Genomic DNA, 11434 nt, shown 5'->3' with positions numbered 1-11434 from the left:
GATCATCCAACTCAGTATCCCGTACCTGCCTTCTCTCCATACCCCCTGATCCCCTTAGCCACAAGGGCCACATCTAACTCCCTCTTAAATATAGCCAATGAACTGGCCTCGACTACCCTCTGCAGCAGAGAGTAGGGACTTGAGAAAGCAGGGACTCAGCAGAAGGACTCGGATAGGTTTGGAGATTGGGATGAGAAGTGGCAGATGGAATGCAGCGTAGCAAAGTGTGGAGTCATGCATTTTGGTAGGAATAAAGGCATAGACTATTTTCTAAATGAGGAGAGAATTCAAAAATCAGAGTTGCAAATGGACTTGGGAGTATTGGTGCAGGATTCCCAAAAAGTTAATTTGCAAGTTGAATTGGTAGTAAGGAAGGCAAATGCAATGCTAGCATTTAATTTGAGAAGGATGGAATACAATAACTAGTGTGTAATGCTGAGGCTTGAAAAAGGCACTGGTCAGAGTATTGTTAGCAGTTTTGGGCCCCATATAGGAAGAAGGATGTGCTGGCATTGGAGGGGGGACAGAGGAGGTTTACAAGAATTATTCCAGGAATGATTGGGTTAACATGTGATGAGCATTTGATGACTCACTGGAGTTTAGAAGGGTGAGGCGGGGGACCTCATTGAAACTTACCGAATATGTTTCCACTAGTGAGAAAGTTTAGGACCAGATGCCATAGCCTCAGAATAAAAGGACATACCTTTAGAAAGGAGCTGGGAAGAAATGTCTTTACGCAGAGGGTGGTGAATCTGTTAAATTCATTGACACAGACAGCTGTGGAGGCCGTCAATGAATATTTTTAAGGTGGAGATAAACAGTTTCTTGATTTGTAAGGTTGTCGGGTTGTGGGGTGAAGGCAGAAGAATGGTGTTGAGAGGGAAAGAAAGATCAGCCATAATTGAATGACAGACTAGACAATCGGCTGAATGGCCGGATTCTGCTCCATGAACATAAGATGCATCATCAAGACACAAAGGAAACAAACTAATTTACATTTGTACTGGAAATATTTTCAGTAAGATGATATAGAGCACTATCACATCTACATTGCCCCATTTAGCCATGATTTAACTTTGATTCACACACGTTGGACTTCTGTTCTGTTAATGAAGCCTAATTCCTGGTTCATAATGGGTTCCTTTTCCTTAAGGTGACAATTATTTAAAGCTCAACTCTGTGCCTTGGAGTTGCAGCCTTCACCTTATACCTGCACAATTGTCTCAGCCCTTGCACATCAACAACGACAACTTGTTTTACGTAATGCCATTAACGTATTAAAAGCATCTCAGGTTGCTTCTCAAATCAGAGAAAGTTGGATAGAAGCACCTAAAGAGATATCAGGAGGCCTTTCCAGATATAGGGAGGAGATGGGCTAATGAGAGACACAATTTAGACTTTAATGTGCCAAGCGTGCCGAGCTAGTAAATGTCCAGTACCAAACATCTAGTTACCAGCCCAGCCTGCTTCCTCTTGTATTACGCACACACTGTAAACACATGCTTACCTCCCTTTGTGTATCTTTCTGTGGAATTTATTGTTATTGATATCAATCTTCTCTTTCAGTTCTTCCAATGTCATGTTCACTGTGAGAGTTTGCAATGCTTCCAGATCAACAACACGACCAAACTTCCGAATCATTTCTTCAAAGCATTTTTTTTCCAACTCTATAGCAGTACAATTGCATGGAAGAAATTAAAAAGTGAATTTTTGATTTTTTATTCACTTTATTGAAGATGGTAACCTATGGATTATTCCCAATAAGAACAGACGTAAACCACAGCTGGGCTTGTGGTGCAAGGGCCCTGTAAGAATATTATGCTATGGCAGTAACTGGGCAAAAACAGTCCGGACTGCACAGTTAACATTCTTGCATACAAGGATACCAGAAAAAAAGAATCAAATGTACCAAGTTACATTCTGGAAGGATCGCCCACTGAGACTACATGGATAGAAGAAAATAAGAAAGATGTATTTTAAAAGAAGTGCACTATCGGCTAGGAGTAAGAGATTGAGGAACAGATATGCAGACAGATTACTAAAAGATGCCAAAGCATCTTGGGTTGTCTCGTGAGTGACTTTAACCTCCCCATTATTGACTGGGTCTTGCTCAGTGCCAAATACTTACACTGGACAGAATTTGTTAAATATATCAAAGGTTTCCTGAAACAGTATGTGGATAATCCAACCCAAGAAGGCAATATACTGAACCTTGTGTTGGGAAACGAGCCTGGCCAGGTGACTGGTGTTTCAGTGAAGAGTATTTTGGGGATAGTGATCACAACTTCATAGGTTTTAAGATTGATTTGAGTAGGGATCGGTCTGGACCTTGCGGGATGGTACTAAATTGGAGTAACACAAATAACAATGGTTTGTCTGCATTTTGAGCATTGCGTGCCGTTCTAGTTGCTCTATTACAGGATGGATGTGGAGGCTTTGGAGAGGGTGCAGGAGGTTTACCAGAATGACGCCTGGGTTAGAGGGTATCAGCTAGAAGCACAGGTTGGATAAGACTTGGATTTTACACAGAGGGTGGGGGGTGCCTGGTACTCGCTGGCAGGGACGGCAGTGGAGACAAATACAATAGTGGTATTTAAGAATCTTTATGCAGAATATATAATTTAAGAATATATGCAGGGAATGGAGGGATATGGATCAAATGCAGGCACATAATATTAGTTTATCTTGGCATCATGCTCATCACAGACATTGTGTTCTCTTTGGTATCTCTGTTCTAGGTTATAAAATCTAAAGATAGAGGGGAAATCAGAAGAATGGGAGGAGGAGTGTACATTTCTGATTATGCATGGAATTATTCTAATTGTAAGAGAGGCTAAAAGATGAGAGAATTATAGCATAGGTACAACTCAGAAAGAGGCCTGTCTGCTCATTCTATTTGTGCCAGTTGAAAAAGAGATAATCTGACATAGCACCATAATCCAGTACTGAGTCTGTCAACCTGCAGCCTCAACAATTCATATATCCAAGTTATGTGACAAGAGTTTCTTTGTCTCCCACCCTACTTCACAGTGAATTTCAGCCCTCCTATTGAATTAAATGAAATTCTCATCTCCCCACATCATCTTGCCCATGACTTTAATTGAGCGTGTATTAAATTTTCCAATTTGATATAGTTCTTTCTATTTACTCTGTCTAGAATGTTTTAATTAAATCTCCAGTTAATCTCCTTTGTTCCCAGGAAAATAATCCCAGTATGCCCAGTCTTTCTTCATTGCTGACATTTTCACTCTGACAACATTCCTGCACCATCTCCAGTGCATCACATCTCTCTTATAATGTTGTGACCAAAACTGTGCACAGTCCATCTGTAGTCAAACCAGTATCTAGCATTACCTCCGTTCAAGGACCCAAGCAATCAACTCCGTTCAAGGACCCAAGCAATCAAACTCCGTTCAAGGACCCAAGCAATCAAACCTCTACCTCCGCTACATCGACGACTGCTTTGGTGCCACCTCCTGCACCCGCACACAACTGACTGACTTCATCCACTTCACCACTAACTTCCATCCGGCACTCAAATACACCTGGACCATTTCCGACACTTCCCTACCATTCCTTGACCTCACTATCTCCATTGCACTTCTGACCGATATACACTATAAACCCACTGACTCCCATGGCTATCTGGACTACACTTCTTCCCACCCTGCTTCCTGTAAGGACTCCATCCCCTACTCCCAATTCCTCCGTCTATGCCGCATCTGCTCCACGGATGAGGCGTTCCACACCAGGACATCTGAAATGTCCTCATTATTCAGGGAACGGGGGGTTCCCCTCCTCCACCATAAATGAGGCTCGCACCAGGGTCTCTTCCATACCCCGCAACACTGCTCACTCTCCCCATCCCCGCACTCGCAACAAGGGCCGAGTCCCCCTAGTCCTCACCTTTCATCCCACCAGCCGTCACATACAAAAAGTAATCCTCCGTCAGTTTCGCCACCTCCAACGTGACCCCACCACTCGCCACATCTTCCCATCTCCCCCCATATCTGCCTTCCGCAAAGACCGCTCCCTCCATAACTCCCTTGTCAATTCTTCCCTTCCCTCTCGTACCACCCCCTCCCCGGGCACTTTCCCTTGCAACCGCAAGAGATGCAACACTTGTCCCTTTACCTCCCCCCTCGACTCCGTTCAAGGACCCAAGCAATCGTTCCAGGTGTGACAGAGGTTTACCTGCATCTCTTCCAACCTCATCTATTGCGTCCGCTGCTCTAGATGTCAGCAGATCTATAACGGTGAGACCAAGCGGAGGTTGGGCGATCGTTTTGCCGAACACCTCTGCTCGGTCCGCAATAACCAAGCTGACCTCCCGGTGGCTCAGCACTTCAACTCCCCCTCCCACTCCGTCTCCGACCTCTCTGTCCTGGGTCTCCTCCATGGCCACAGTGAGCAGCACCGGAAATTGGAGGAACAGCACCTCATATTCCGTTTGGGGAGTCTGCATCCTGGGGGCATGAACATCGAATTCTCCCAATTTTGTTAGTCCTTGCTGTCTCCTCCCCTTCCTCAGTCCCCCTGCTGTCTCCTCCCATCCCCCAGCCTTCGGGCTCCTCCTCCTTTTTCCTTTCTTGTCCCCGCCCACCCCCGCCCCCGATCAGTCTGAAGAAGGGTTTCGGCCTGAAACGTTGCCTATTTCCTTCGCTCCATAGATGCTGCTGCACCCGCTGAGTTTCTCCAGCTTTTTTTTGTGTACCATCTAGCATTACCTTCCTGCTGTTACATTCTATGGCTCAGGTAATAAAGGAAGGACTCCAAATGTATTTTTAACCACCTTATTGGCTTCAGGAATATGTGGACATGTATTTCACTTCACCTTGTTTCTCCTTCCCACGCAACAACTCCAATTCACTGTATGCCCTGTAGTACTTCCAATGTTGTATTGCCTCATGTTTTTGTGAGTTCAATTCTATCTGCCACTTTTCCGCTCAATTGACTCAATCTAAATATTGCCTCCTTACTGCAGATGTTTTTTGTACTGAGGAAATCTAGGGATATGGGAATTAGGTAACATAAGGTAAAATAATAGCTACTAACATATTTAACAATGACAGCACAGCCTCAAATGCTATTTTTGCTCTTCTTACATTATGTTCTGTAGTAAAGCTGAGACACAAACCGTCCCAAGTAAACTGGAGTTATCCACTAATGAGTAAATGAGCAGGTCTGGCTCTTGCTATCCTTCACCCCTTAGTTACCCATGGATAAATCTTTTCCTGCAGAGATTTTATTTCACAATAGAATATACGTTAAACAAATACTTCTTTAAATATATGCCATAAGAATATCATTGAATATGAAAGCAAATCTTTGAAACTAATTTCTCAAAATACCTTCTCAGGATTTTAGTCCAAATATTATGTACATTGAGGTGTACCTTTTAATTCTAAATTGATACATGTGGCATATGGGACTGGCTAATCGAGTTTAATGGAGATAAGTGTGAGGTGTTGCATTTTGGGAAGCTAAACCTGGACCAGGACTGGTATGCTTGCTTTCATAGGTTGGAGCATTGAGTTTAAGAGTCAGGAAGTCATGATGCAGCTTTAGAGGACTATACTTAGACCGCATTTGGAGTATTGTGTGCTGTTCTGGTCGCCTTATTACAGGAAGGATGTGGAAGTTTTGGAAAGGGTGCAGAGGAAATTTACCCGAATGATGCATGATTTAGGGAGTATTAGCTACAGGGAGAGGGACACCTGGATTGTTTTCTCTGGAACTCCGGAGGTTACAAGGAAACCTGATAGAAGTATATAGAATTATGATAGGCATAAATAGGGTAGACAGTCAGAGTCTTGTTCCCAGGATTGAACATTGAAATACTAGAGGGCATAGCTTAAAAGGGTAAAGTTTAAAGGAGATGTGGGGGTAAGATTTTTCCACAGAGTGATGTGCCTGTTGGGGTGGTAGTTAAAGCAGATACATTAGTGGCATTAAAAGACTTTTGCATAGGCGTATGGATATGCAGGGACAGACGTTTGGGTCAAGTTGCCTATTCTTGTGCTGCATTATTCTCTGTTCTCTATGTCAATATTTTCACAGCTGCCTATTTGAGTTATAGAATTGACACTGTCCCTTATTGTGCTTTTGTAAGTGTCTTCCGAGTCTTGCCAGTGCTATTCATTGCTGAGCCTGGAAGTAGTTTCTGATAATAACTTCCATCTTGTTGCCGTATGCAGTAGTTACCTGCTATTTCAGCTTCCATCTCTGCTTTGTCTTGGAGAAGCTGGACATGTTTCTGCCTGGCTTGCTTATACAGCTCTCGCTGGTCGGTCTTCTCCACATGCAATTCTTTGATCCTCCTCTGCAGTGACGTTAAAGCCAGATTGGTGAAGACCAGCCCAGACACTAGATCACTTGGCATGTCTCCATTGACAATATACTCTATCTGCCACAGTTGGAGAAAGAATATTGTGTTTTGCAATTACCGATTTGGATTTTGACCATGCTTATCTCTGTCTTTAAATGACAATGTGAAAATAATTATGCAAATATTAGCAGCTGTTGTTATATCTTAAGCTGTTGTGATGCATCTTAAGCAGCCGGAAAAAGGTGAACCATATGTTCCCATATCTGCCCCAATGGTTTTCCTGACATGTTTAAATTGACTAAATAAATATTAAGGTGGACGCTCTATGCCTCAAGGTTATTTGGCCAACATCAAAATGTAAATATTGCTTGAGATTTTGCTGTCTATATCCTTGGTCATAATAAATCTCCAACATACTGATGTTGAAATTCAATTTTCTTACAAAATGATTCATTCTCTTACCTGGTGCAGTTTTAGAGGAACAACCACAAAGAGTTCATTCAATTTCTGTTGTTTCTGTCGTTGCAAAACCTCCAGGTCATTTTTTGCAGATTTGACTGTTCCTTCAATAACTTTTACCTGTGTAATTATGGTGCAATTATATTTATGGTACAAACCTCTAGGAACATGCTGTCCATTGACAACAGACATAATTTATGATCAATAATATTAATGCCACTGATGGCCACTGTCCTATTGAAACTTGAATAACACCAGCTATCTCTTAAAGTTTCAAATAGAATTGAAAGCTGAACATTTTATTTTGTTTCTGTTTTCCCGAACACATGCATTTCCAAATTTAGTCCATTCTTAAGTTTGCCAAGGGCTCTGTCATTAATAGCTTATAGGAGCCGATTGAAAGATAGGATAGTGACCAAAGGCTTGGTTCAACGAGTGAATTTACAGGAATGTCTTCACTGCAAAGGCTAACAGGTGGAGTATTGAGTGACTGAGTCATGCAGCATGGAAACAAGCCCCTTGGCCAATGACTCGCTGCTTATCATCAATCTCCTATATACAGTGCATTAATCCCATTCTATTTTCCTCACATTTCAATGAATTCCCCCCAGAATTTTAGTACTCACCTATACACAAGGGCCATTACAACAGCCACCTATGACTCTGCACATTTGTGAAATGTGATCACAGGTCGCACTGGAGGTCATGATTGATTCTGGGTCACTGGAAGGGTGAGGCAGTGATTATAATAGCTGTACCATATGGCTGCCCAGTGATGTGATGTGACTGGGTATGTCACAGTGCAAACTGAAGTAGTCAGTATGAACAAAATAGAATTTGGAGGTGGGACTGGCTTTTTTTATTTTTTACAAATTGTTTTTCTAATTAACAATTAATGGTGGAAGTGAAAACAAAGAAATTGAACAATCTGTTGGTTGAGATGGATCATTCACTGACTTCTGACAGTTGTACCCTAGGCTATCGACAGAGAAATAAGAGATTTTGAGCACAACATTTCATTCCTCCTTAAGTATGAAGGCTTCGGTTTAGTCACTGTGGCACTTTTGTCCAAAAAGGGAATTGTAAACTATAACTCAATAGTTTAAATATTTGTGTACAAATTGGCCAGTTTCCAAATTTTAATTTCCGGGTGGTTTTGCCTCTGCCCACATCACCTTTTTACCAGCATGATGATCCACCTGAGTAACCAAGGTAGGATTAATGGTTTCTCTGTGTTACTTAAATTATACATACTGAGGAAATAGACGGAGGGAGAAAGAGAATGGGAGAGCAAGTAAGAGAAGGGAGGGGGAAAGCGAAGGGGAGGGGGAGAGGGAAAGAGGGAGAGCAAACGAGAAAGGAGAGAAAAAGTTTTACTGAGGGAGAAAGAGCTATTTTTATTTTATTTCAAAATATATGTTATTCGAGAAATAAATATATACAATACCTGATCCTTACAAAACTCCATCCAACATTCTCGGAGGCTATACATTCAATACTGTTTACACAAATTAGACAAATTTCCCCCCCACCCTTGCCACTCTTGTGGCCCACTGGCATGGAATCCCTTCCCTTATATTGAGGGGCATCTTCACCACACCCTGCCTCCCATGTCCAGCAGCGGAAGGACCCTAGACTGTGGTCCTTCCCCACAAGGCCTTGGCGTTGGCTGCACCAAGCTTCAGTGTGTCCCTCAGCCCATACTCCTGCATTCTGCAGCGGGCCAGTCAGCAACATTCCCCGACGGACATCTAGCTCTGCTGGGAGGTCAACAAAGCTCGGGCAGACCAAAGAGCATCTTTCACTGAGTTGATGACCTTCCAGCAGCACTCAATGTCATTCTCTGAATGTGTCGCTGGGAACAATCCATAAATCACAGAGTCTTCTGTGATAGAGCTGTTCGGAATATGCTGATGGAGAATTGGGGCAGTTTTAAATTTTCCTTTTGGCTCATTCCTGCACTTTTTTGACAAACCTTCCTTTGACCTCCTTCAAGGACATAGTGAGGCTAAAAAGTCATTGGTTAAAATGCCTTCAGGTTCCAGATGACATTGTCAGAACGAGTTAAGTATGCGTAAACCAGAATGTTGCTGGTTTCAGTTGGGTACCTCAACCAACAAGCCAAGAGCCAGACTTAATGGAATCCAATCTATAATGCAGATCTTTGGAGTAGTCCACAGATTAATTTTCTGTTCATCATAAAAAATTGCTAGACTAGCTGGTTCCTTCTGCATCTTTGGCACAACTAGAATTTACTCAGTGTTACTGCACTGCTGAACTAAAGTTTTGCCTTGTTTTCTGAAAGTCACTTTAGTTGTTTTTAAATGTAGAAAAGGTAAAGGAGCAAACCTTTTTAGCAATCATATCATATTCCTTTTTTATTAATTCTAGTGTTTTTTTCTCTTCTGTTAAGGCCTCCTCAATATCCAGTCGTTTCTCTCGAAGTTGAAGAGTGTTGTCAAATAGTGCTGGGTCACACGCTGTATGAAGAGGATAGGTGACAGATATTGTATGACTTCATTTATTTTTATATGATACCATAGCAAACTATAGAAATGTTCTGTCAGGGAATCTGAATATTCTTAGAACGGTATAGTACAAGAACAGTCCCTCCACCCCACAATGTCCATCGCTCCTAGTCTCTACCTCTTTCCCTCTCACCTTGCAGTCTACCACTCTCCCTCACTTTGTTTCAGCTGTGGTGGGAGTGAGAATGGGTGTGGTGGGCCCCAGTGCCTGATGGAACGGTTCAGAGTTTGAGGGCTAACAGTGGGAGAAGGATGACAGTCATGGATTCGTCAAAGCGTTGTCTAAATTGGTCAGCAGAATCTATTATGAATTTTTTTTTTTTTAACTAATTTTTGTCGCTGCGAACATACCATTAATGAATTAACCTATGTAGGTACCAATTGCCCTATTGTCAATGATTCATAGCCTGCCTTAATAAGGGTAAAACAGAACATACTAGAGACACTCAGCAAGTCAGGCAACATCTGTGAAGTGAATTGTTGTTTCAGGTTGATTTCTGGAGTTTCTGTATGTCTCCGATGTGCTCCAGAAACCTCGGAATTTGCATTGTGGAAGAGGTGGAGATTGGTATCAGGATGAAAGGGAAACATGTGTGAGAGAAAGGGAGGATATAGAGTTTTATTGTCCAAGAGATAGACGTGTTGATAACATGATAAGGTGAATTACAAATGCAATTATCTTTTTGAATTATTCCAATAAAATCATATTTATAGATTTTGTTGTGGCAGCTAAAGCAGTACATGTTATCTCTTACTATCTGGGCAAGCAGTGTCATCCACTCCACCATCATCGGAATCTGATTCATCCTCTTCATCACTATAGCCCATATCTTCATCTGATTCTTCTTCACTCTCATCATCTGACTCTGTAAAGTAGAAATGATGGACATAAATAATGATGGCTTCAAAAGTACTGCTAGAACTATTAATGTTGATATGCAAGGAGGGAAAAATAATAAACTCCAAAGCAAGACTGAAAGACAGAGCAACGTCAACCTAAGAGAAAACCAGAACTTCAGCTAGATGAGACGTGTGCAACAGTGGGCAATATGTGAACATGACTGAAACCAGCACCAATATTAATATACTGGGCAAAACTACAAAGAGACTAATGGAACATAGGTACAGTATGGAACAGGAACAAGCCCTTCAGCTCATAATGTCTGCACATGATCCCTTCATTCCCTGCAGACCCATGTGCATATCCAAAAGCCTCTTGAATGCCACTGTTGTACTTGCCTCCACCACCACCACCCCTTGCAGCGTGTATAGGGCATCCACCACCCTTTGCATAAATAATTCACCCAACACCGCCTCTAATCTTTGCCTCTCTCATCTTAAAGCTAAGTCCTCTAGTATTTAACATTTCCATCGTGGGAAACAAGTTCTGACTGTCTAACCTATCTACGCCTCTCATAATGTTATGTACTTTTATCAGATCTCCCCTCAAACTCCAGTATTTCAGAGAAAATAATCCCAGTCTCTCCAACCATTTGCTGTAGCTAATACCCTCTAAGCCAACCATCATTCTGGTAAACTTTTTCTGCACCCTTTCCAGAACCAAAGGATACAGGTTTGAGAGAGGAAAGGTTTAATAGGAACCTTAGGGGTAACTTTCTTATACAAAGGGTGGTAGGTACAGTAACCCTTGTTTTAATGGACCTCTTTATAATGGATTTTAGTTATAGCGGACAGACCTGCAGATGCCACCCCCAGCTCGCATCACTTCCCCTCCGCTTACAGCCCTGGCTTACAAGGCGTACGAACGAGGCCTTCTTCACGTTGGTCACGTTCACGTTGTAGCCCCTGGGGACAGCTCTTTCATTAGGCCGCCGCCACTGACTGGACGCATTTGGTCACCGTGGGGCTCCTTCCCTCTCACCAGCACCCTAGATCCACTGTTTCCTCCTCCTCCCCCGGAGTCACTGGTGAAGAAGTGCTCGCTGGTGCAGACCAGTAGCATCAGCGCCTAGTTTTAAGGCGAAACGACACAAAATGCTAGAGAAACTCAGCAGGCTGGATCAGTCTGAAGAAGGGTCCCGATGTCATCTATCCATGTTCTCCAGAGATGTCACTTGACCCGCTGAGTTACTCCAGCACTTTGTGTACTTTTGTGTAT

At 42.6% G+C, this 11434-nt stretch overlaps 1 protein-coding gene across 1 annotated transcript in view; it reads right to left on the bottom strand.

The window, feature by feature from the left end:
- Positions 1-1488: 1488 nt before the first annotated feature.
- Positions 1489-11434, bottom strand: part of LOC129702759 (cilia- and flagella-associated protein 44-like) — a 117285-nt gene continuing 107339 nt past the window's right edge. Inside the window, exons 28-32 of the mRNA XM_055644704.1 lie at positions 10071-10181; positions 9137-9267; positions 6791-6907; positions 6205-6406; positions 1489-1667 (exon numbers count right to left, since the gene is read on the bottom strand). Coding sequence (XP_055500679.1) covers positions 1504-1667; positions 6205-6406; positions 6791-6907; positions 9137-9267; positions 10071-10181 — 725 coding nt within the window. The 3' untranslated portion in view covers positions 1489-1503. The remainder of the gene's footprint in view (positions 1668-6204; positions 6407-6790; positions 6908-9136; positions 9268-10070; positions 10182-11434) is intronic.

The sequence above is a fragment of the Leucoraja erinacea genome, chromosome 13 (assembly GCF_028641065.1).
Source record: "Leucoraja erinacea ecotype New England chromosome 13, Leri_hhj_1, whole genome shotgun sequence".
Classification (NCBI taxonomy): Eukaryota; Metazoa; Chordata; class Chondrichthyes; order Rajiformes; family Rajidae; genus Leucoraja; species Leucoraja erinaceus.
This window is presented reverse-complemented; position numbering and strand designations above follow the sequence as displayed.